Here is a 23,281-nt window from a genome sequence, read left to right on the forward strand (position 1 = left end):
GACTCTAGAAAGAGTACAGAGAAGAGCAACAAAGATATTAGGGGACTGGAGGCTAAAAAATGTAAGGAACGGTTGCTGGAATTGGGTATGTCTAGTAAGGACAAGGGATGACATGATAGTAGTGTTCCAATAAGAGAGAAGCAACCTAGAACTAAGGAGAAATTTCCTGACAGTTAGAACAATTAATCAGTGGAACAACCTGCCTCCAGAAGCTGTGAATGCTCCAATGGTGGAAATTTTTAAGAAGAGACTGGACAGCCATTTGTCTGAAATGGTATAAGGTTTCCTGCCTGAGCAAGGGGTTGGACTAGATCGGGGCTTTTCAACCTTTTCAATTTAATACTACAACACAAGAACTCTTTGATGACCCTGAAGCAAAGAAAAGGAAAATGACATAGCAAAGGAAAAAAGCCAGAATAAGATTGAAGAAGAATGGACATATTTAAGAGGCCTGAAATGAAAAATATCTAAATAGACAGGATTGTACTTGGATTATGAGAGACTGTTTTGATGTGCAGATAAAAACACTGGCTAATTAAAAAAATTAGATGTGTGAATATCAACAGTTAAATTGAAATATTGAGCCGTTTAAATGAAATTGACTAAGATGTATTTATGTTAAGAGTGATATAATGTAATTAATATACTTGGATGTAGTGATAAGAATAAAATTATAAGCATGAGAGAACAGATATAAAGGAGAAGAGAAAGGATGTATTAAATGTTGAAATGGGAAAAATTTTGGTTATTGAATTTACACTATGTGGAAATTATAATGGAAACAAGAATATTATATTGTATTATTAACCTCTTGATATGGAAATGAGATAGATAGGATGTGTATCTAGATTACTAGGCATTGGAGAGAACTGCGATAAAGGGAAGTGGGGTCACTTAGAAATATGAAAATGAGAAACTTCAAACGTTTAACTTTAATAATAATGCAAAATTAAAGGTGGGAAAATTTATAAGGTGATTGATGCCTTAAAGATGAAATGTTAAAATAAATAAAATATATAAAAATATTAACAAATGCAAGGAAACCACTAAATAACTGATAGATAAAATAAGAAGTATGTTAATTTAGATAAGAGACAATATGTATTAAAAGAAAAAAGAGAGGAAATATTGGCTACAACAAATTGAAGATCTGTAATAACATGTACCTGTATGAAATGGAACTATTGTAACCCAGACACCACATTGCTTTTCAAAGATACAATTGTAATATTGGAAAATCAATAAAAAAAATTTTATAAAAAAATAAACTTCACACTTGTCCACATTTTATTTCTCTGTGCTGCAGAGATACGATAATACAAATTCTTGTAGATGAAAGTTTGGGTTCCATAGATGACTACTAAACTTGATCTTCCAGGTGCAACAGGGTTTCCTTCCTTATTTCTAAAATGTTTCATATTCAAACATATAATCAGTATATATTTTTCATGTGTGCAAAGTAATAGTTCTTGAGAGTTATATACAGTATATACAGTGAAGTATATACATTGAGACTTAACATTAGTAGAGAAAAATAGAAGATTAACTTAGGTCACTTTCATAAGAGAGCTCATTATCATCTATTATAAAAAAAATAATTCTGATAAGTGATGTGAATCCTATGGTGACCCCTGAACTTTGCATTGGCTAAAAAAACCTGGCTTTTCCAATTCTGGAGGCAGGTTTCTTCAGAACGGCTGCCTGCCTTTGGAATATACTGCTTATTTTTCCGAAAGCTGTAAAACTGTGGCTATGTGGGGGAAAATTGAGTACAGAAGAACTAATGAGCTCACTACTGGTTTCAACCCTGCTTTATCTTAATTTTCTTAATTTTTTGTGTTAGCTTAATTTTGTTATAATCTGCTATTTTCTAATTTACATTTAATGTTCTTTTAAGCTATTATTAGTTATGCTGTTAACTGTTATCCAACCAACTTGCTCAAATGGGCAGGATACAAATCCCATAACTAAATAAAGATTCAGAGCACTACATGTTTCCCTCCCTCCCACAGGGCCTGCCCAGCCATAGCATATAACTCTCTGCCAAGAGAGCTCAGTCCCTTCTATGCAATAGGTGGATATACCAAAGTGGATGATTTATACATTTAATTAGTAGAATAATTTGTTTGTATTTGCTTTATCTCATATTCTTGCATTCTGAAAATAGTAAGGTTGGCAGATGCACACTGCATTTTTGTAATAGTAATTTATACTATAAATCAACTTTCTTCAAAATAAATCAGTTCAGAAATTATTTATTTATTATTTATTTATTAGTTGAATTTATATACCGCCCTATTCCCGAAGGACTCAGGGCGGTTCACAGGGCAGTTAAAACAGTACAAAAAGAGAATAAAATGAAATTAAATTAGTACAAGCCCACAATTAATAATAACAGTAAAAATTAAAATTTTAAATTTAATTTAATTTAATTTAATTTGATTTAATTAATATAATTTAAAATTTAAAATCCCTCAGTCCAGGCCAGACAATTCAAACAACCAGGTTTTTAAGTCCCGGCGAAACGAGCGAAGGTCGGGGGCAGTCCGAAGCTCCATCGGCAGTTCATTCCAAAGGGCGGGCGCACTCACAGAGTGAGTGAAAGGACAAAAGACAGAAACCTTCACAATGGTTTATCTAATAGTGCAGAACTAGACTTCTAGGTATACTCATTGGAAATAGTAAAGATCATACTGGTAATGATATTTATTTTTAAAGTCTGTTTATCAATATTCAATCTAATCTTCCAAGAAGACAAAATCTGGTGATTGTGTATTTCCATAATAGTGTGGATAGATAGAAATTAATTGTAAAGAAGAAACATCTTGATAGAATTTTTGAATGGATACGTTTGCTCTTACAGAGTTCCAACCACAAATAATCCCCAAGTCACAACTTTTCACTTAGCGATAATTCAGAATGACAATGCTACTGAAAAAACAATTGACTTGCCACTGGTTCTTGCACTTATGACAGTTGCAGCATCTCCATGGTCACATGATCAAAATTAAGGTGCTTGGCAACTGTTATGTATTTACGATGATTGCAGCATCCCAGAGTCATATGATAGCCATTTGCAACCTTCCCAAGTCTCCTAATCACTGCATGATACATTTAACAACTGCAGTGATTCACTTAACAACCATGGCCAAAAAGGTCCTAAAATTGGACAAAACTCATTTAAAAATTGTTTTGTTTAGCAGCAGAAATTCTGTCCCAACTGTGGCCCAAAGGTGCTTTTCAAACATCTATGGAGATTCTCAATCATAATGGTTGTACCACTGGTGCTTTTCAAAAACCACCTTTCTTGGTTTTTTCTTTGAAAACATTTTGCTTGTCATCCAGGAAGCTTCTTCAGTTCCAGTGGCGTAGCGTGGGGGGTGCAGGGGGGGCCGGCCGCACCGGGCACAACATCTGGGGGGGCGCGCTCAACGGCGCCAGGATCCGGCAGGGCGGAGGCACCGGAGCCCCAGCCGGGAAGGGCCTGACGCCCCACGGCGCGCCACACACACACACACACACAAACACACAACCACACAGCGTGACTCCTCCTTCGGGCCGCTCCGCCTTCGCTCCGGCGCTGGACGGAAGCCTTCTCTCCCTCCTCCCCCCCGCAAAAGAGAAGGCGGCTCCTGCCGTGCACAGAGCGTGGCCCTCCTGCAAGCCCGGGGCTCCGCTGCGGAGGCTCTCCCAAGGCGCTCCCGGGGTTGCCAAAGGCGGGGGGGCGCGGCGGGGCTTGAAAGAGGGTGGATTTCCCGCAGGGGGAGGATCGCTGCAGCGTCTCTCCGGGGGTCCCTGCTCTGGAACGAAAGCTGCGTCGGCAGGTTGCCGATCCAACCGTGCATCGGCGATCGGGACCGCCCCCCCGACACACGTCGCCAGCAGCGAGAGTTTCCAGCCAGGCCGGCGAATCTTTGGGGTGAGGTGCCAAAGAGAAGGAGGCGGCTTGGCTTGGATAAGCAGCGTCTGGGCAGAAAATAGGTCGGGCGCCGCAGCAAGTATGAATTCCTGGTGTTCAGCCTAAGCAGGCAAAGCTGCAGGGTGGGTTGGTTGGCTTTTCCGGCTTTGGAATAACCTTGGGAAGCTGAGGCATTGTAAGTTGGAAGTCATTGTTTGTCGCCTAACATGTTGGGTCAACCCCACGCCACATGCTAAGCCATAAACCGTGGTTGGTATCCAGGGTTTAGGACAAGATGGAGAAAACTAGCCAATTGTGGGATCATAAATCTTGATGAAGCCCATCATCGCTCCATGTGATGTATGCACTCAATCTACAAACGTAGTCCAAGCCTATTCACATCTGTTGTAAGGTCATTCTCTCGTGGGGTTTATCCTGACGTCCACTAAGAGTGGAACAAACATGCCCCATTAACCATTTTCAACGCCATGTCCTCTCTTTGTCTCATCCTAAATCACAGCTGAGGCACCTTAAAGTTGCCTTGTTTCAGTGTTAAACTAGCATTTTCCCTCTTCTCCAGAGACCCTTTTTTGCCTTGAACCTAACTCAGGGGTAGGCAACCTTGGCTCTTTTATGACTCATGGACTTCAACTCCCAGAATTCCTGAGCTAGTGGAAGAGACTCGAGTGCTAAAATCCACAGGTTAGGGGGCGCAAATTACTTGCCTTGCCCTGGGTGCTGACAACCCACGCTACGCCACTGTTCAGTTCTCTTCTCAGAATTGAAGAAGCTTCTTGGATAAGAAGGGAAATGTTTTCAAGGAAAAAAAACCAAGAAAGTCCAGTTGCCTTTTGAGAAACACCTGTGGGACAACCATGATGATTGAGAATCTCCATAGACATTTGTCCCAATTATAGCCATAAGTCAAGGACTACCTATAAGAAAGCTTTTACTGATCATACAATATTGCTTATAATTAGTCAGAATTGACCAATGAGGAGATATTCCTGAACATTTTGTTGAGATACAATACTTTTATTATCTAATGAATGTACAAAAGGGCAACAGTGGGGTTGTTAGAAAATGCTAATGGTTTATTTTTCTTTCTGATTTGAAACAGTGAGCGTGAAACAATTGGCTATTGAAGTTGGTAAGGAGTCAGAGGTTTATAGACTTATGCTTAGGTTAAAAAAAATCCTGTGCCTCAATTCAGTGCAAACGTTCTTTAAATACAATTAGGTTTTGTGAACCAAACAATGTTGCTATTGGTATTATATATTTTAACTATATAAATAAGTATTCTGGTGAAGTAATTGAACAGTACATTTTTCTAGAAGTTAAAATATTCCTGGACTAAGTCAATTCTCATTTATTCACATCCAAAGAACCCACCATAATTGGGTTTACAGGAGGCAAGTATTAATAGATTTCCACTTTGGTTTCTGAATCGGTGAGGTCTAGCCCTATTCACTTCTCCAACTGAAAAAGGAAAAATAGATGGAGGAAAGTTATTGCAAAAAGAAACCAACAGTTGTTTTATTTAGAATAAAACCTTTTATTATATGCCAATCATTTTTGGTTTTATATATGTTTTAAAGAAATTCTGAATTTGGTAACCGATGATAAATTTTAAAAATGCATTTTTTTAATAGTGCTATTAAGTTTGGCATTAGATAAATGTACAAATAGGAGGGTTTTTTGAATGAGTTTAGTTTTTTTTTCTATTGGGAAAACTGCATGTATAAAAACTTTTATTATACTTAAAAAAAGTTAATCCCGTTTTGACAATTACTGTCTCTTATAAATTCAAGATATATGAAATAATTAAAGACCATTTGAATTTTCTTTTAACTCTTGAAAATCATATGGTTAAACACCATGTGTGGTGACTTCTACACTCCAAACAAAGTTCCTATAATATTTGAAAATGACTCTGTTTTCTTTTTTCATTTCAGATGCTTCATTCCAAATATTTACGGAGCCCTTTTTACTGCTGCCCTGGTACCACTAGTATGCCTGGTGGTAGTATTTGTGGTGTTCATTCATGTTTATCAAGTGACACCCCAGTGGAAAGCTTATGATGATGTATTTAGAGGAAGAACCAATGCAGCAGGTATGAAATATGAAATATGTGATGAAGCCAGCAAAACCTATTTCTCTAAATTCTAGGCCTTCTAACTATATTGCTTTTTTATACTTGCAATAACTCTGTGTTGTCAGGTAAAAATGTAACTAATGGCCTGGATATGTAGCAATACAAAAAGCTTTATCAGTTGAATTTTCTACAGAAAAGTGTTCTGCTTATTTCCATTGTAAAACATATATCTATTGATGGGTCTCAATTTAGTTCTATTTTGAACCACCAATTAAAATTAACAAGAGCTAATGTAGAACAGAATAAAAGAGTTGGAAGTGACCTTATAGGCAGTGCTTTTTTTGTAAAAGAAAAAGGTGCCGGAACTCACACGTTATACAACCCGCCTTGCCTACCCTACAAGGTTCCATCCAAAAAAGGTGCCGGAACTCCATTCTGAGCGTTCTATGAGAAAAAAAGCCCTGCTTATAGGTCATTTAGTCTAACTTCCTGCTATACCATTTCTGACTGATGGCTATCCAATCTCTTCTTGAAAGCTTCCAGGGATGAAGCACCCACATAATCTGAACGCAAACTGTTCCACTAATTGATTGTAAAGACTAACTTCTAAATTGATTGATTTTGAGTAAACTATTGTTAAAGGAGAACTTAGAACACATTAAGTAAATTTCTGTCTCCTTATTTATAACGCATAAGTCACAATGAACTGATTAACCTTAATACACAGAAGAAAAACTTTAAGACTGAATTGAAGGTTTGAAGTATCCTGCATATTTGTGCTGGAAAACATCTGTAAAAAGCAAATAGCCTCCAAAGGGAGAGATTGAAAGGGTTCAATTTTATATGTTGCAGGGCTGAACTTGTGCATTTTACATTAGCACAAATTGAAAAATAAAGGTTCCAAATGAGGACTCAGGTTTTTTTTTTATCCTATCTAAATCTGGCATAAAGGTACCTTAAAACAGTGTTTCTCAACTTTGACCACTTTAAGATATGTAGACTTTAACACCAGAATTCCCAAGCCAGCAAGGGTAAAACTCTCAGGATTCCCCAGCTAGTCTACACATTTAAAATTGACAGTATTGAGAAACACTGCCTCAAACTTTCTTGCAAGTACATCAGATTTGTCTGCTGTGCCTGGCATCTCTTCTCCAGATATTCGACAGTGCATTTGTCCTGCTGGGATACTTGAAAAGACTTTTCCTTATAGAGCATAGCTAAAACAGTCTTATACAAAACCTCCCAATCATCACAAAGCATGTTCTGGCTAGCACTTAGCCAAAAAAAAAAAGATTGTCAAGAAAGAAAACCAAAACTGCTTCCAGAGAAGATACGCTTTCAATCTAAATCCATGCAGAATCTTACTCTAGATCAGACATGTCAAACACAAGGCCCGGGGGCCGGATCTGGCCCGCAAAGTGGTTTCATGTGGCCCGCGAAGCCATCCTGGAAACAGTGAGGGAACGGCCCCCACTGCCTTGGCCCTGGCCCAGAGACCCTCAGATCTGTCCCACTCCTGCCCAGGCCCCCATAGGCACCCTTGATGTGAACGATGTAGAGCTGGCCACACTCACCCAGTAGGCCATACGCACTCTAGCCATGCCTACCCAGTAGGCCACACCCACCCTGGCCATACCCACCCGGCCCCCTGAGGGCAACCACAGTGCTGATGTGGCCCTCAAGGAAATTGAGTTTGACACCCCTGCTCTAGATGCTCATGCTAGACTAATATAAAAGAATGTGATGATTCCCAGTTATCAAGGTTTCTGAAGATGGATTGAAAATAGGCCTTTTAGTTACATTTAGAAAACAATAGGAAGTCAGTGCAGGTCCTGGAGCGATATGAGTGACTGTTCTCACATGGAGAACAGGTGGAAGAAAGGGGAGAATGGCTGCAGTGTTTGATAGAGCAGGGCTTTTCAACCTTTTCACCCAGTGTACCACTTTTAGGATATGGCAACATCTGAGTACCAGCAGTCACCTAGCAAGGTGTCAAAAAAGGAAAAACGTGATGAAGTACAGGTAGTCCTTGACTTACAACAGTTTGCTTAGTGACTGTTCAAAGTTACAATGACACTGAAAAAGTGCCCCCCAAGCCGCAGCCGAGCAAGACACCTGCCTGCCTGCCCGGCGGCGCTCTTCCTCCTGTCCAAGGTTTTCATTGTTGTGAGCATTTCTGTTGAGGACTGGCAGTGGGGGTCGGGTGGGGGGTGTTTGGTTTTTATTTCCCCCATCTTCTGGGTGGTTGCAGCAGGTTTGGTCACTTCACATGACCCTGGGACACTGTGACTGTCATAAATATGAATCAGTTGCCAAGCATCTGAATGTAAATCACAAGACCCTGGAGATGCTGCAACATTCCAGCTGATCAGCGCTTCTTCTGGGCTCAGAAGTGCCAGAATCAGCTCCGAGCTCCAGTTGGAGCCTGGCGCTGATCCTGGCACTTTCGCTGAGCCGTGACAGCCCTGCAGCTCCAGCCATCTCTCGCTCAGGCTTGTGTGGTGCTGCCAACAGTTCAGCTCATTCCCCTCCCCCGCTACCACTTCTCTAGGATGGTTGCGTACCACCTGCCAGGTGCCAATGTACCACAGGTGGTACTGTACCACTGGTTGAAAAGCCTTGTGATAGAGGACACCTGTTGGGCTTGAATTTCACTAGGATGTTTTCAGTTATAATGCTTATATCTCCTCGTAAAGGTCAAATCTTTGTGTTAAGGTTCTTCTTTTTTATTATACAGTCCTTTGCATTTAATGATAGCCTTACAATTTTTAGGCTCTTTTGCACTTTGCTGAAGATGCTATATTCCTTGCTACATGCAGTCATCCTTTTGCTGGCTTGGCAGGGTGGAAAGGTCAAGGGATGCCATTTTTAACATGTATTTAGGCACTTGGGGTGAGGAGAATTCAATGTGTCTTCTCATTTTTGATATATAATTGAGATAATTAGATTAGACTTGAGGTAGCTATATAGAGAAGATATGTGTGGGGAAGAGTTGTTAATGAAGCAGAGATTTCACCCTAGTTCTTGCATATTTAAACTATGCAAATCCAAAACTATTAAATGCACATTTAGAAGTATGTATTTAAAAAACTGTGTCCTTTGCTTTTTGTTCGTCTAGTAGCATGTGGGGAATGGGAAATAAGAAGAAAAGCCAGAGGCCAGAAAACCAGCATATGGAAGATATCTCAGTCCACAGAAGAAGAGGTGTTTGAGAAGCATTTTAGAAGGGACCCTCACTAGTTTTCCATAGAGTAAAAGGAAAGGATGGGAGTAATTCATTCAGCCTTACAAAACTCTGTTAATGTAACCTTATAATTAAGACCGAGCTAGTGTTCGTTGTTATGCTTCTTGTCTGAACTACCTTGAAAAGCTAACACTCTCTTAATGGTGGGATCAACAGTCTATCCCAAGCTCCTCAGTAGTAGTAAATCAACAGATAGCAATGATTCATTAGGAGTTGCTAGTCAGCTATAGCTACTGATGGTTTTGAAGGGCTATTGTTGATTTCTTTCTTCCAACTAGATATCAATTGTGCACAGATATAAATAGAAACTGGCAAGAAGTTGTTTTTGCACAATATACTGACCAAAAACATTCCAGCCATGCTGGCATGTTGTTCCAATCCAGCCCTTTTGGTTAACTCATTCTTCTGTACATTATGTAAATCGAGAAAAATGGATTTAGTAAACTATTGTTAAGTAACCATGCATGCAAATATGTGAACATAGAATGGAAGTTTCCCTAGTAAAGATACTGCTTGGTGACTTGGCCACTGATGTCCTTTTTATAAATCATCTATTTCTAACAGTGAATATATTTTGCAGCCTACTGTAAGCTAAATTGTACAAGGTCAACAGAGTTTCCCGTGTTTTAGTGAAATAACATTTAACTAAAGGAAGTAACACATAGGGATTTTTAACAACAAAAAATTCAGCTCACTATGAAACAGTATGGACATGTGTTTCTGAGAGAAGTTTAATAACTCAGATAATTTCTAAATTTCCATGTATTTTAACATTTTAGTCATATTTTTAAGGATGGCATTTGCTTGAGTTAAACTCAAATAAAATAACTAAGTAGTTCTGTTTATATGATATTGTATACATTTAAAATATTAGGGATCCTATTAGTATTGTTTGCATTTGTTTTATTTTAATCCTGTGTGAGCCTATTTCTACATATGGGAAGAGTTTGCTAGTGAATTTACTGTTGGCATAAACCATGGACCCTGAAATGCTTTGTTTAGTCAGAAAAAAAATTAGTACAACATTATCATAAATCTACTCTGTCAGACATATTCACATATTGCTACAGTGCAATTAAAATGGAAAGAAGATTGTCTTGTGTCTTTTAGATTCTGCTGAAATTAAGTTGTGCTAAGAATAGCAGTACACTCTGACATAAAGGGCACTTCCAAGTCAGTAGCTCTTCATAGTGTGACTAAATATTTTTAATATTATTAGCTGCCCAGCATTAAGTATTGATATGGGCAGCCATATAAATAAAACCAGTCCATGTGCATTCAGATAGGGCTTTACCTATGAATAAAGAGGACTGTGCTGAGATCTGAGAGGCAAACTTTGTTTCAGAGCATGTTTGGATGTTTCTGAGTCATGGTCTGGTTTCGGGCTGTTTGATTGGCTGGTTGTTGTTGCTGGGCCATAGTCTTTGGTGTGTAAGTATTGTCTGTGTGATGCAAATGGTGTTTGTTCATTTGGTTGCCTCTGAGTCATGGTCTGTTTCAGGTTGTTTGGCTGGCTTGCTTTTATTGTTGAGATGTGGTCTGATTTCCTGTAAGGAGTTTCGAGGTCATGACATGAGGCAATCATTCTCAGTTGAAAAAAAGTCAGATTTCACTTGCCCCCATGCATGGACTGTTTTAGTTTTGACTCCATAACATATATGTAACATATGTGAGCACATGCAGTTCTGTAGGGTGACTTTGCTAAGGTATCTTCTTTTTTTGAAACTGCAGATGAATTCTAGCATAAAACTCCTCCTACAGAAAAATGGGGAGACACCAGGAATTGGAAAACAGAAAAAGTCATATAGGGGTGATCAGGAAAACAGCTTTTAGATTCTTCAATATCTAGCATACTGATAAATTCTGGTTTGAAATATGTTAGCCAGCCATTGTCTCCTTTGGGACATATGTGTAGGAAAGTGTTCATACGAATGTGTTCTGTATCTGTATTTTTGAAGCTTTCTAGAGGTATATGAATAAATTGTTTTTACAAATTAAAGCCCATCTCCCAGAATCCTACAAAGTAGAGTTGAATTGAGACAGAAATATAAGCGCTAAATTTTGCAGTTATTCCACTAAATTTCATTATCAAACATTTGCATTGTTAAATCTTCAAAAACAGAATGTTTTCTGATTCTTGGAATAATAACCTGTTAAAGTTGCAAAAACATATTATCTTAATTAACTTGAAAGTTTCAATTTGTTCAGGTTGTTTTCTAAATTGGTTTGGATATGTTTTCTGCAAAGTATTTTGTTGTTTGCCAAGAGTTTTAAAAATATTTTTATAGGAGCCAAATGGAATAGTAGCTAAAAAAACCTCAAGCAGACTAACAGCTTGAGCTATAATCAGTTGCATAAATGTAAGTTATGATATCTCTCAATATATATTTCTCTAGTCATCACTTATTCTCTCAGTTTAATAGAACAGAACAGAATAACGGGGTTGGAAGGGACTTTGGAGGTCTTCTAGTCCAACCCCCTCCTCAGGCAGGAGACCCTAGTAAGAATAGAATAGAATAGAATAGAATAGAATAGAATAGAATAGAATAGAATAGAATAGAATAGAATAGAATAGAATAGAATAGAATAGCATAGCATAGCATAGCATAGCATAGCATAGAATAGAATAGAATAGAATAGAATAGAATAGAATAGAATAGAATAGAATAGAATAGAATAGAATAGAATAGAATAGAATAGAATAGAATGGACCTTGGAGATCTTCTAGTCCAGCCCCTGCTCAAGCAGGAGAACCTATACCATTTCAGATAAGTGATTGTCTAGTCTTTAGTCTCTTCTTAAAAACCTCCAGTGATGCAGCACCCACGATTTCTGAAGGCAATCTGTTCCACTGGTTAATTGTCCTCACTGTTAGGAAGTTTCTCCTTAATTCCAGGTTGCTTCTCTTTTTGGTCAGTTTCCAACCATTGTTTCTTTTCCTGCCCTCTGGTGCTTTGGAGAATAGCTTGATGCCCTCTTCTTTGTGGCAGCCCCTCAAATACTGGAATACTGCTATCATGTCCCCGCTATTCCTTCTTTTCTTTAGACTAGCCAAAACCCAAGTCCTGCAGCCCTTCTTCATATGTTTTAGTCTTCAGGCATTTGATCATTTTAGTTGCTCTTCTCTGAACTTTTTCCAAAGTCTCAACATCTTTTTTGTAGTATGATGGCCAAAATTGGTTGCTGTGTTCCAGGTGTGGTCTTACTAGAGTTTAATAAAGTGGTACTAATACTTTGTGTGATCTTGATTCTGTGCCTCTGTTTATACCACCCAGGATTGTATTAGCTCTTTTGGCTGCTGCTGCTGCACACTGCTGGCTCATAGTCAAGTGATCATCCACTAGGATTCCAATGTCCCTCTCACAGTTACTGTTTTTGAGCCAGGTCTCACTAATCTATACTTATACTGTACCTTTAATTTTTCCTACCTAAATATAAATCTTTGCTTTTCTCCACATTAAAATTCATTTTGTTGGATAGGGCCCATTGTTCAGGTTTGTTAATATATTTTTGGATACTGAGCTTATCTTCTGGGAGGTTGGCTATTCCTGCCAGTTTAGTGTCATCTGAAAATTTGATGACTTTCCCTTCTATTCCCTCATCTAAGTCATTTATGAAAACATTAGAGAGTACTGGGCCTAAGACGGAGCCTTGTGGTACCCCACTGCTTACCTCTCTCCATGTGGATGTAGTACCATTGAGGACTACTTGCTGAGTACAGTTTGTCAGCCAGCTACAAATCCATCTGTGGTGATGTTGTCTATCCCACCTTTTTCTAGCTTGTTGTTGTTGTTGTTGTTAGTTGCGAAGTCGTGTCTGACCCATCGCGACCCTATGGACAATGTTCCTCCAGGCCTTCCTGTCCTCTACCATCTTCTGGAGTCCATCTAGGCTCACGCGTACTGCTTCAGTGACTCCATCCAGCCACCTCATTCTCTGTCATCCCCTTCTTCTATTGCCCTTAATCTTTCCCAGCATTAGGCTCTTCTCCAGTGAGTCCTTCCTTCTCATTAGGTGGCCAAAGTATTTGAGTTTTAGCTTCAGGATCTGGCCTTCTAAAGAGCAGTCAGGGTTGATCTCCTCTAGGACTGACCGGTTTGATCGCCTTGCAGTCCAACTCCTCGCAGGAGTCTTCTCCAGCACCATAGTTCAAAGGCTTCAATTCTTTGGCGCTCAGCCTTTCTTATGGTCCAGCTTTCACTGCCATACATTGCAACTGGGAAGACCATAGCCTTGACTATACGCACTTTTGTTGACAGGGTGATGTCTCTGCTTTTTAGTGTGCTGTCTAGATTTGCCATGGCTTTCCTCCCAAGGAGCAAGCGTCTTTTAATTTCTTGGCTACAGTCCCCATCTGCAGTGATCTTGGAGCCCAGGAAAATAAAATCTGTCACTACCTCCATTTCTTCCCCATCTATTTGCCAGGAATTGAGAGAGCCAGATGCCATGATCTTGGTTTTCTTAATGTTTAGTTTCAACCCAAGTTTTGCACTCTCCTTCTTCACCCGCAACAAGAGGCTTTTTAGTTCTTCGTCACTTTCTGCCATTAGAGTGGTATCATCTGCATATCTTAGGTTTTTGATGTTTCTTCCGGCAATCTTAATTCCAACTTTTGATTCATCTAGCCCTGCCTTTCTCATGATGTGCTCTGCATATAAGTTAAATAGGCAAGGCGACAGTATACAGCCTTGCCGGACTCCTTTCCCAATTTTGAACCAATCAGTGGTTCCGTGTCCAGTTCTCACTGTTGCTTCTTGGCCCGCATATAGATTTCTCAAGAGACAAATAAGATGGTCTGGTATGCCCATCTCTTTAAGGACTTGCCACAGTTTGTTATGATCCACACAATCAAAGGCTTTAGCATAGTCAATGAAGCAGAAGTAGATGTTTTTCTGGAACTCTCTAGCTTTCTCCATGATCCAGCGTATGTTAGCAATTTGATCTCTAGTTCCTCTGCCTCTTCGAAATCCTGCCTGTACTTCTGGTAGTTCTCGATCCACATACTGCTGGAGTCTAGCTTGCAGAATTTTAAGCATAACTTTACTAGCATGAGAAATGAGTGCAATGGTGCGATAGTTTGAACATTCTTTGGCACTGCCTTTCTTTGGAATTGGAATGTAAACTGATCTTTTCCAATCCTGTGGCCACTGTTGAGTTTTCCAAATTTGCTGGCAAATTGAGTGTAGCACTTTTTACTGCATCATCTTTTAAGATTTTGAATAGCTCAGCTGGAATACTGTCACCTCCACTAGCTTTGTTGTTGCTCAGCTTTTCTAAGGCCCACTTCACTTCACATTTATTTTTATTTTATTTATTTTTATTTTATTTTAATTCCATTTATATCCCACCCTTCTCCGAAGACTCAGGGCGGCTTACAAGCTTAGCAGTAGCCTTCATTCTATGTATATGCCTGCTTATTAGGGCTTTCATACACCCCCCCCCAGCGGCATTATTACAAAGTCAGCTTAATTGCCCCCAACAATCTGGGTCCTCATTTTACCTACCTCGGAAGGATGGAAGGCTGAGTCAACCTTGAGCCTGGTGGGATGCGAACCTGCACTAATTGCAGGCAGCTGGTGTTACTTAAGGAGGCATTAGCCCACTGCTCCACCAAGGCTCTAGGATGTCTGGCTCGAGGTCAGTGATCACCTCATTGTGATTATCAGGGACGTTAAGCTAATTCTTGTATAGTTCTTCTGTGTAATTTTGCCACCTCTTCTTAATCTGTTCTGCCTCTGTTAGGTCCCTGCCATTTTGGTCCTTTATCATGCCCATTTTTGCATGAAACGTTCCTTTCATCTCTCCAATTTTCTTGAAAAGATCTCTGGTCCTCCCTATTCTATTGTTTTCTTCTATTTCTTTGCATTGTTCATTTAAGAAGGCATTCTTATCTCTTCTAGCTATTCTTTGGAATTCTGCATTTAATTGGGAATATCTTTCTTTTTCTCCCTTGCCTTTCGCTTCCCTCCTTTCCTCAGCTATTTGCAAAGCTTCCTCAGACATCCATTTTGCTTTCTTGCATTTCTTTTTCTTTGGGATGGTTTTGGTTGCTACCTGTTGTACAATGTTGCGAACCTCTGTCCATAGTTCTTCAGGCACTCTGTCTTTTCTAGCTTACTAAGCAGCATGTTATAGTCTACTTTATCAAATGTCTTACTGAAATCTAAGTATAATATGTCCATAGCGTTTCACTGGTCTGCTAATTTAGTCACTTTATCAAAGAATGAAATAAGATTGGTTTGGCATGATCTGTTTTTAACAAACCCGTGCTGGCTACTAGTTATAACTTTGTTTGCTTGTAGTTGTTTGCAGTTCTGAGTATCTTTTCCTGAATCTTCCCAGGTATTGATGTTAGACTGATTGGTCTGTAGTTTCCTGGGTCTGTTTTTTCCCCTTTCTTGAAGATGGGAACCACATCAGCCCTTTTCCAATCCTCAGTTACTTCCCTAGTGCTCTGGGATTTTTGAAAGATATGGTGCAATGGTTCTGATATAACATCTGCCAGCTCCTTCAGAACTCTGGGATGTAATCTGTCCAGTTCCGGTGATTTATATTCGTCAAGGTCGGATAAGTGTTCTCTTACCATTTACACTACTTATAGTAGATCCAAAAGGGAAACACTATTACTTTCATCTCATACTCCAAGTTGCTGTCCTCCATTCTTTTTTTGTTATTCAAAAAAACTTCTAAAGTTTGGTTAAGGCTAGAAATAGGATATATTTCTGCAGTCTAAATAGAAAACCTCATACAGACAGCTTATATATTAATTGTTTAGTTGAGTTTTCAAGGCTCACATTCATGAGGATTTATTTCAGCTGTACAAATATTTTTGACAAAAATGCTTTATTTTTCGTACCTCAGTTCTAAAGATTCTCTTCCCAGCTCTGACTTTCAGTAATAGAAGAAAACACTCCCATAGATTACATAATATTTATAGATGGGAATGATTTATGTATGTATTTCAAGATTATAAATGAGTATGCTGAATCATAAACAGAATTCAAGTTGGGTAGTGTTGGTAGCATAAAATTATTCATTAACTATTCATTAACCCTTTTACAAATATTCACATATAAGATAAAATAAGAGGTTTTTGCTTCTTGAACTAAAACTTTTGGAAGCCAAAGCATTTGTGCTGAATATTATTGCAACTAACATTGCAATAAAGCTAAGAATTATGGCTAAATATAATTGCCGGAAATATTACATCTTTTTATTACAGTTTTAGACTACATTAATTTATTCTTACTGTTTCTTAAAATAGATGTGAAATTGTAGTTCATAATTTCACAATGAGTTTAAAGGAGATGCTAAATGAGCACAAATTTGTATTATCCACTAGGACAGACATGTCAAACACAAGGCCCGGGGGTCAGATCCAGCCTGCAAAGTGGTTTCATGTGGCCCGCGAAGCCATCCTGGAAACATTGAGAGAACGGCCCCCACTGCCTTGGCCCTAGCCCAGAGACCCTCCTTCTGCCAGAGACCCTCAGATCTGTCCCACTCCTGCCCAGGCCCCCATAGACACCCTTGATGCGAACAATGCAGAGCTGGCCACGCCCACCCAGTAGGCCATACACACTCTAGCCACGCCCACCCAGTAGGCCACACCCACCCTGGCCATACCCACCCGGCCCCCTGAGGGCAACCACAATGCTGATGCAGCCCTCAATGAAATTGAGTTTGACACCCCTGCACTAGGATATTCCACAATTTTCTAGTAATAAATGTGGTTTCAGGTTGCCAGCATTTCACAATATTTTTTTATGCTTGATATTAAACCATAGTATCAAGATTTTGGCAAGAGTTAATGTAGGGGCCTGGTGATGGAATTACTTGCACACTGTATTATTTGTTTTTCCACCTGGACTAGTAATTTTTGAAGAGTAGATTTTAGAAAAGTTGTAGCGTTAGCTAAGAACCTGAATACCTTTAGTTATTCTTTCTTACTATTTCTGATTTCTTTTTCCACATTGCATAACATTGCCTACTGAAAAAGGAATAGCATGATGGGTGTATTTGTCTGTGTGTATGTATTGATTCTTTGGTTGAATAGCATTCATTGGCTAAAAATGCTAACTTATAACATATATAATATCACGTATAGTTTGTTTAGCAAATAGTATACTGAATCTATTGTTTCATTGGCTGGGTTCCAAAAACACTAAGCCAACTTAAATAAACCATATTCTGATTTAGAAAAATATATGAACCTATCCAGCATTGCATGAACCCATACCTTGAATATCTGTTGTTATAAGCAATTCAACAGGATGGGCTTATTTAGATATACATGTCTACTGAAATCAAGTAGTTTTCTTGGCATGTCAAATAGCACTGTACACACATAAGAAAAAACTGTAGCACATTATTTTGTTAATGTCTCACTGTTAAATTCATCTGGGCTTTGGAACTCCTATCTGCATCACTTCTCTACTTCCAAAATAGCTTCACTGCTCCTCATTTGTTTTCCTTTTGTCTGTCATACTCTAGTATGCCTAAACTCCACTACTACCCTTAAATCTTCTCTCTCTTTCCTTCATCTGTTTTCTCTTCCTCAGTTCTTGTTGTGTGTTAAAAACTTTACTATAACACGAATGTTAGACAATTGCAGCTTCTGCCCATAGTTGTCACTCCATCTGCTACCTATCGCCATCTTATTCTAGTTTTCACATTGAAATTTCAAGCTTATACTAATTGGGAATCATATCCGTACTTGCTTTTCTTCTACCCAGCAGTCAGTTCATTTCCAAAAAACATGTCAATTCTGACAGACCATGAAATGTTATACTGTTCACAAATCTCTGTATTACAGAGCTTTGAAAGGGAATGTTCTACATTAATATATGAATTAATGTAGAACATTCCCTTTCAAAGCTCTGAAATAGTTGGAGTTAAATTAGTGGTCTTTCACTACTTCCAGCTCCACTGACTCTAATTTTCAGAGCCCTTTGTGCTGGTGTCCATTAGATCTGCACAATGTTGTTTGCCCATATAGTGACAAAAACTACTTATACACTCCAGTATCTGCCTGGCTCATTAAGAAATATTAAAGGATATCCCCACATGTTAATACCATCTGCTTCAATGAAAAAAGGCCTTGTGTTCCTTCTGCTTGTTTCTGCAGGGAGACCAGCCATTGTAAACTGAAATTACTCTTATATATCACAAATTGACTGATTCATCCACCTTAAGGAAGAGAATATTTGTAGTTCAGGGTTGAATTGTGCAGTCCTTGGTTTTCTCTGAGTTTGGTGGTATTCTTGCAGATATTTCATTACCAACTAGGTAACATCAGAGAGCACTAAGAACTCCACAGAAAAGTTCTAGTTTGCAAATCTACTCATTGCTAACCATGTATCAAGAGGGAAAACATATATTTCCTTTGTTAGACTAAACAACAGAGCAGGTTCTCTTAAATTACTAAATCTTGCTTGTGTTTTTCATTTGCTCTATTATTGCCACATTTATATTTCAATAAACATCAGAAAATATTTTTCTCCCTTTTGATTCTTAATATTTTAATTACATGTTTGCTTGTTTATTTGTTTATTATTTCTTTGATTTCTTTGCTTCTCAGTTCCTGAAAGCTCCCTATAACTATAATCAAAGTAACATAATCCCAACTTGATTTACCACCCTCAAGGGCAGACTAATCCTTCCTTCATCCCCAAAAGCTTTACGGAGAGCTACTGCTTTTCAGAAAGCCAGTAGAGAGGGATAGTTTAGGACTAGGTTGCTGATGGAAAGCTGTTTTACATTGTGTTGTAAAAATCTTGTAATATCATTGCTACTTTAACTATGGCCCACTACAGTCTGAAAGGCATGGCTACATATTTTCAATTTTTCAATACCATTTTATTTCTTAGATTTCACCATTACAGCGGAATACAGCCCAACTCTCATACACATATGAACACTTTATGCATTGGGTCCTAATTTATTTCAGGATATTGATTAGTTTATTATTTCACAGCACAATGGCCTTAATTCCTTCATGAAATAGAGGCTATACAAGATTCCTACTTAAAAAGAGAAACTGAAACAGAATACATATGTATAAAAATAGGTATCTCTAGGTTCCATCATTTGCCAAATTGATGAAAGTAGTATTATGCTGTTGTGCTGCAAGGCCCCTCCACCCCTTTTGGGACATGCATTACAATGCACATTGAAAAGGCCAGGGCTTCATCACAAACAGCATGATGTTGCTTTCATCAATCTGTCCCATTAGACCGACTCTAACCTGACTCGCCACCCTTCTCCCAGGATTTTGCTGCATGTACATTTATACTGAAAATACTTGAAAACTGCTGTAACTGATTATTGCCATAATTCTACAGGACAAAACCTGATGGGAACTTTTAACTTGGTTCGTTGGCATAAATTTGATTTGTATATAAGCATATGTCTCATTCATTTTGGTGGACCATGTATATGTGCTGTCTTACTAAACTGAACTCTAATTGAAAATATGTACAAACATCCATGCAATCAAAACCCCTGTCATATTTTTTTCCAATGAGCTATAGGAAGGCTGCCTAATAAGGAATCAGACCACTGCTCTCTTTTCTATGCTGACCAACAGACATTCTCTAGGGCTTCAGATGTTCTTTCTTAGGTCGATCTGCAGATATCAGAATCTTTATTTTCTATTTTCCTTTTCTTGTATTGCACCAGATAGATGGATAATCTCAGAATACACTGAAAATTAAATGCAGAAAGTTAAAAATAGAGATTCCTGTTCCCCCAAGATTTCTTCAGGAAATAACTTAAAATACTGTATGGCTGCAGTACAGTGCAGAAGAAGTACCTGTCCTAGACAAAAAATCCAAGATGTTAAATTTTTTAAAACATCCTAAAGAAAACATTATTTTAAGATAGTATCTGATTCCTTAGACTCAATGCTTGTTTTAATAATGCTTTTGAGTCACAGAAAGCTGCCAAATGTTCCAAAAAGTGTTAAAATTAATGGCATGCAAACAGCTGTACAGAAAAGGATTAAGCATATGCATTGACCCATCTCTAGAAGGGGATTAACATTTCAAATGGTGTAAGAAGTGTATAAAATACCAGATTCAAAGAGTTCCAGTCAAATGATCTGGATGGCAGCATCTTGAAAAACATCTATCTGAAACCTGGAGACATGCTAAATCAGAATTGACATATGAGGCAAGACTGATAATAGGTTTAACTAGGTAACTGTTCACATTTTATGCTGCAAACATTGGAAGCAAGAACCCGTACAAGAGGATTTAGCAACGTTTCACTTCAACCTGCCCTTGTTTTGTGAAAAAGATAAGCATTGACTTGCAAAGTTTCATTCTTACGATGGCAGTTTTATTGAAAACCTTGAAGCAATATTTTGTTATTTTGCTGAAAGGCACCTATGCTGTTCGTTACTCACTTCCACATATAATTTATTATGAATAAATATGTTTGAAAACTGATTAAGTTATGAAGTTCCTAAATTTAATTATCCTTTCAGGGTTTTTTTTAAAAATAGTGTTAGTTACTATAGAGAAATAGTGACATTTTGCAAAACACCTGTACAAATTTAAATGTACATAGCTGAATAAATAAGAACTTTGGCATCTACTTTGAGTGCAATGTCAACTCCAAAGCTCAATCATGTCATTTAACTTTGCATTTTTCATGGAATGAAGGAATCTAGTTTCTCAATCTAAAACCCTTCCTTCCTTCCTTCCTTCCTTCCTTCCTTCCTTCCTTCCTTCCTTCCTTCCTTCCTTCCTTCCTTCCTTCCTTCCTTCCTTCCCTTCCCTTCCCTTCCTTTCCCTTCCCTTCCCTTTCTTCTTTTTCTCACTCCATCCCTCAGTCCAGGGCATAGAAACCTAATATCCTCTCATCAGATCATTGATTATTTATTGTTCATCTACTCATTCAACATGTTTTTAACGCTTAAATTCCAGTACTGTTTTACATAGCCCAGCTATAAAGGTAAAGGTAAAGGTTCCCCCGCACATGCGTGCTAGTCATTTCCAACTCTAGGGGCCGGTGCTCATCTCCGTTTCAAAGCTGAAGAGCCAGCGTTTGTCCGAGGACGTCTCCGTGGTCATGTGGCCGGCATGACTAGACACCAAAGGCGCATGGAACGCTGTTACCTTCCCACCGTAGTGGTCCCTATTTTTCTACTTGCATTTTACATGCTTTCAAACTGCTAGGTTGGCAGAAGCTGGGACGAGTAACAGGCGCTCACTCTGTTATGCGGCACTCGGGATTCGACCCGCCAAACTGCTGACCTTCTGATCGACAAGCTCAGCGTCCTAACCCACTGAGCCACCGCATCCCTAGCCCAGCTATACTTTATCCAATTAATAAATGTGGTGCCTTGCCCAGACTATTTTTAAGAGAATAGTAAATTAACCTCATCATCTGCTACTAGAACTGGTTGACTGATAGATAGATAGATAGACTGATTGATTGATTGAGCTTGCCTTCAGTTTTTTGGATGAGCTCATCTGCTGAATAATCCATCCAAATGGCTTAAGGGTTTCTTCTCCAATTCCCAGTCGGCTGCCTTCAGCTCTAACAGAGTACTGAAGGGAAAGACTGTGCCTAGTCATCACAGATAGGACTGATGGTTACAGAGAAACTGATAAGTTAAAATATCTTCATGGGGTGTTAACATCCAAAGGTACTTTTCAAAACATGTCAATTGATAAATTCATGTTTTTATGATTTCTAGAGATCCCATTGATTTTGTACTTATTTGCACTCATTTCCATGACATGGCTATGGGGAGGACTGCACATGGCTTACAGGCATCTATGGATGTTGGTCTTCTTTGTCATTTTCAACAGCCTACAAGTAAGTACTTAATATATTATTTACTTTTTTAACAAAATCAAAGTACTGTATGTTTAATCAGTGAATCCTGAAAAAAGAGCAAGTGTGTGTGAAGGAAAAGTTATACATCTATAAATAAAAAATAACAATAAGGCTGGTATGTATTGTCACTCAATTTGAAACACATACATGTACATACTCCTTAATGTAATATATAGTTCTGATGAAATGACTAAACACTTCAATAGCATAAACACTTCAATAGCATTGGAATAAAACACATAAATGTTTATATAGCTATATTCATTCTTGGAAATAGGGTTCAGTTGAACTTAAATTTAACTGGGAAGTAGCAAAGTATTTTTGTATAAAGTAATTGAAAATGAAGACACTGTATGAAGCAGTGTAAAATAATCTGCATGTGAAATATAGTTTAAAAACCTTTATTGAAATATTAAAAAATTAGGTAGAACTTGCGTGTTAAAAATTTAACTTGAAAAAAAAAAGAGTTTGTGCATGCAGAAAAAAATTCCAGAATACTTCTTGTAATGTTTGGATCTCTGTCTTAAACTCAACTCAAGAGTGAAGAAAAAGGAATAGAAAAAAAGTAGCTTCTTTTTTTAGCAACTATGAGTGGGAAAATATTAGAACTGTAATCATATTTAACCAACTAATTGGATAGATTATAGATCTGAGACATTTTAATTAAACAAAAAGACTTTTCTAATTAAACAACCAACTCATTTTTAAGTCTTAATTATTTTGAATATAAGTATTTATAAAATTGACACATGGCAAATATGATCTTAGAATAAGAATTTTCCCCTTGCTGTCATGTTTCCTAATAAATTACTTAGTGCTATATTTAAAGACATCGTTTAATAACAATAAATTATGTAGATTTTTCCCATCATTAAATGTATATAAATTGAAGAGAAAGTTATATTTAATTGGATTGAGTAATTGAAACCGCCATATCAAATGTACTAAATTTCACTCTTAAACTAGGTGCCTTCTATCTGTTGGACTTTAACTACTATTATACAACTCACCTGTATAAGCACTATGAGATATGTTGTTCAACATAACGTGAGGCCACCAAAATTAGGCAGGCTGAACAAATTAGCAAAAATCAGCCTTGGTGCTGTCCTATGTGCATTTATTCAAATTTGTCCAAATGATTTTGATGGTGCTTATTCTAAGTAAAATGTAATCATATGCTGTCAGGGGAATTAAA

The 23,281-nt window shown here is 38.1% G+C and overlaps 1 protein-coding gene across 1 annotated transcript in view; it reads left to right on the forward strand.

The window, feature by feature from the left end:
- Window positions 1–23,281, forward strand: part of ADGRV1 (adhesion G protein-coupled receptor V1) — a gene marked incomplete at its 5' end in the record, with an annotated part of 265,197 nt that overhangs the window by 204,846 nt on the left and 37,070 nt on the right. Inside the window, 2 exons of the mRNA XM_081318856.1 lie at window positions 5,854–6,011; window positions 21,944–22,065. Coding sequence (XP_081174982.1) covers window positions 5,854–6,011; window positions 21,944–22,065 — 280 coding nt within the window. The remainder of the gene's footprint in view (window positions 1–5,853; window positions 6,012–21,943; window positions 22,066–23,281) is intronic.

Source organism: Vipera berus (assembly GCF_964194415.1).
Source record: "Vipera berus genome assembly, chromosome: 2".
In the NCBI taxonomy this organism is placed as follows: domain Eukaryota; kingdom Metazoa; phylum Chordata; class Lepidosauria; order Squamata; family Viperidae; genus Vipera; species Vipera berus.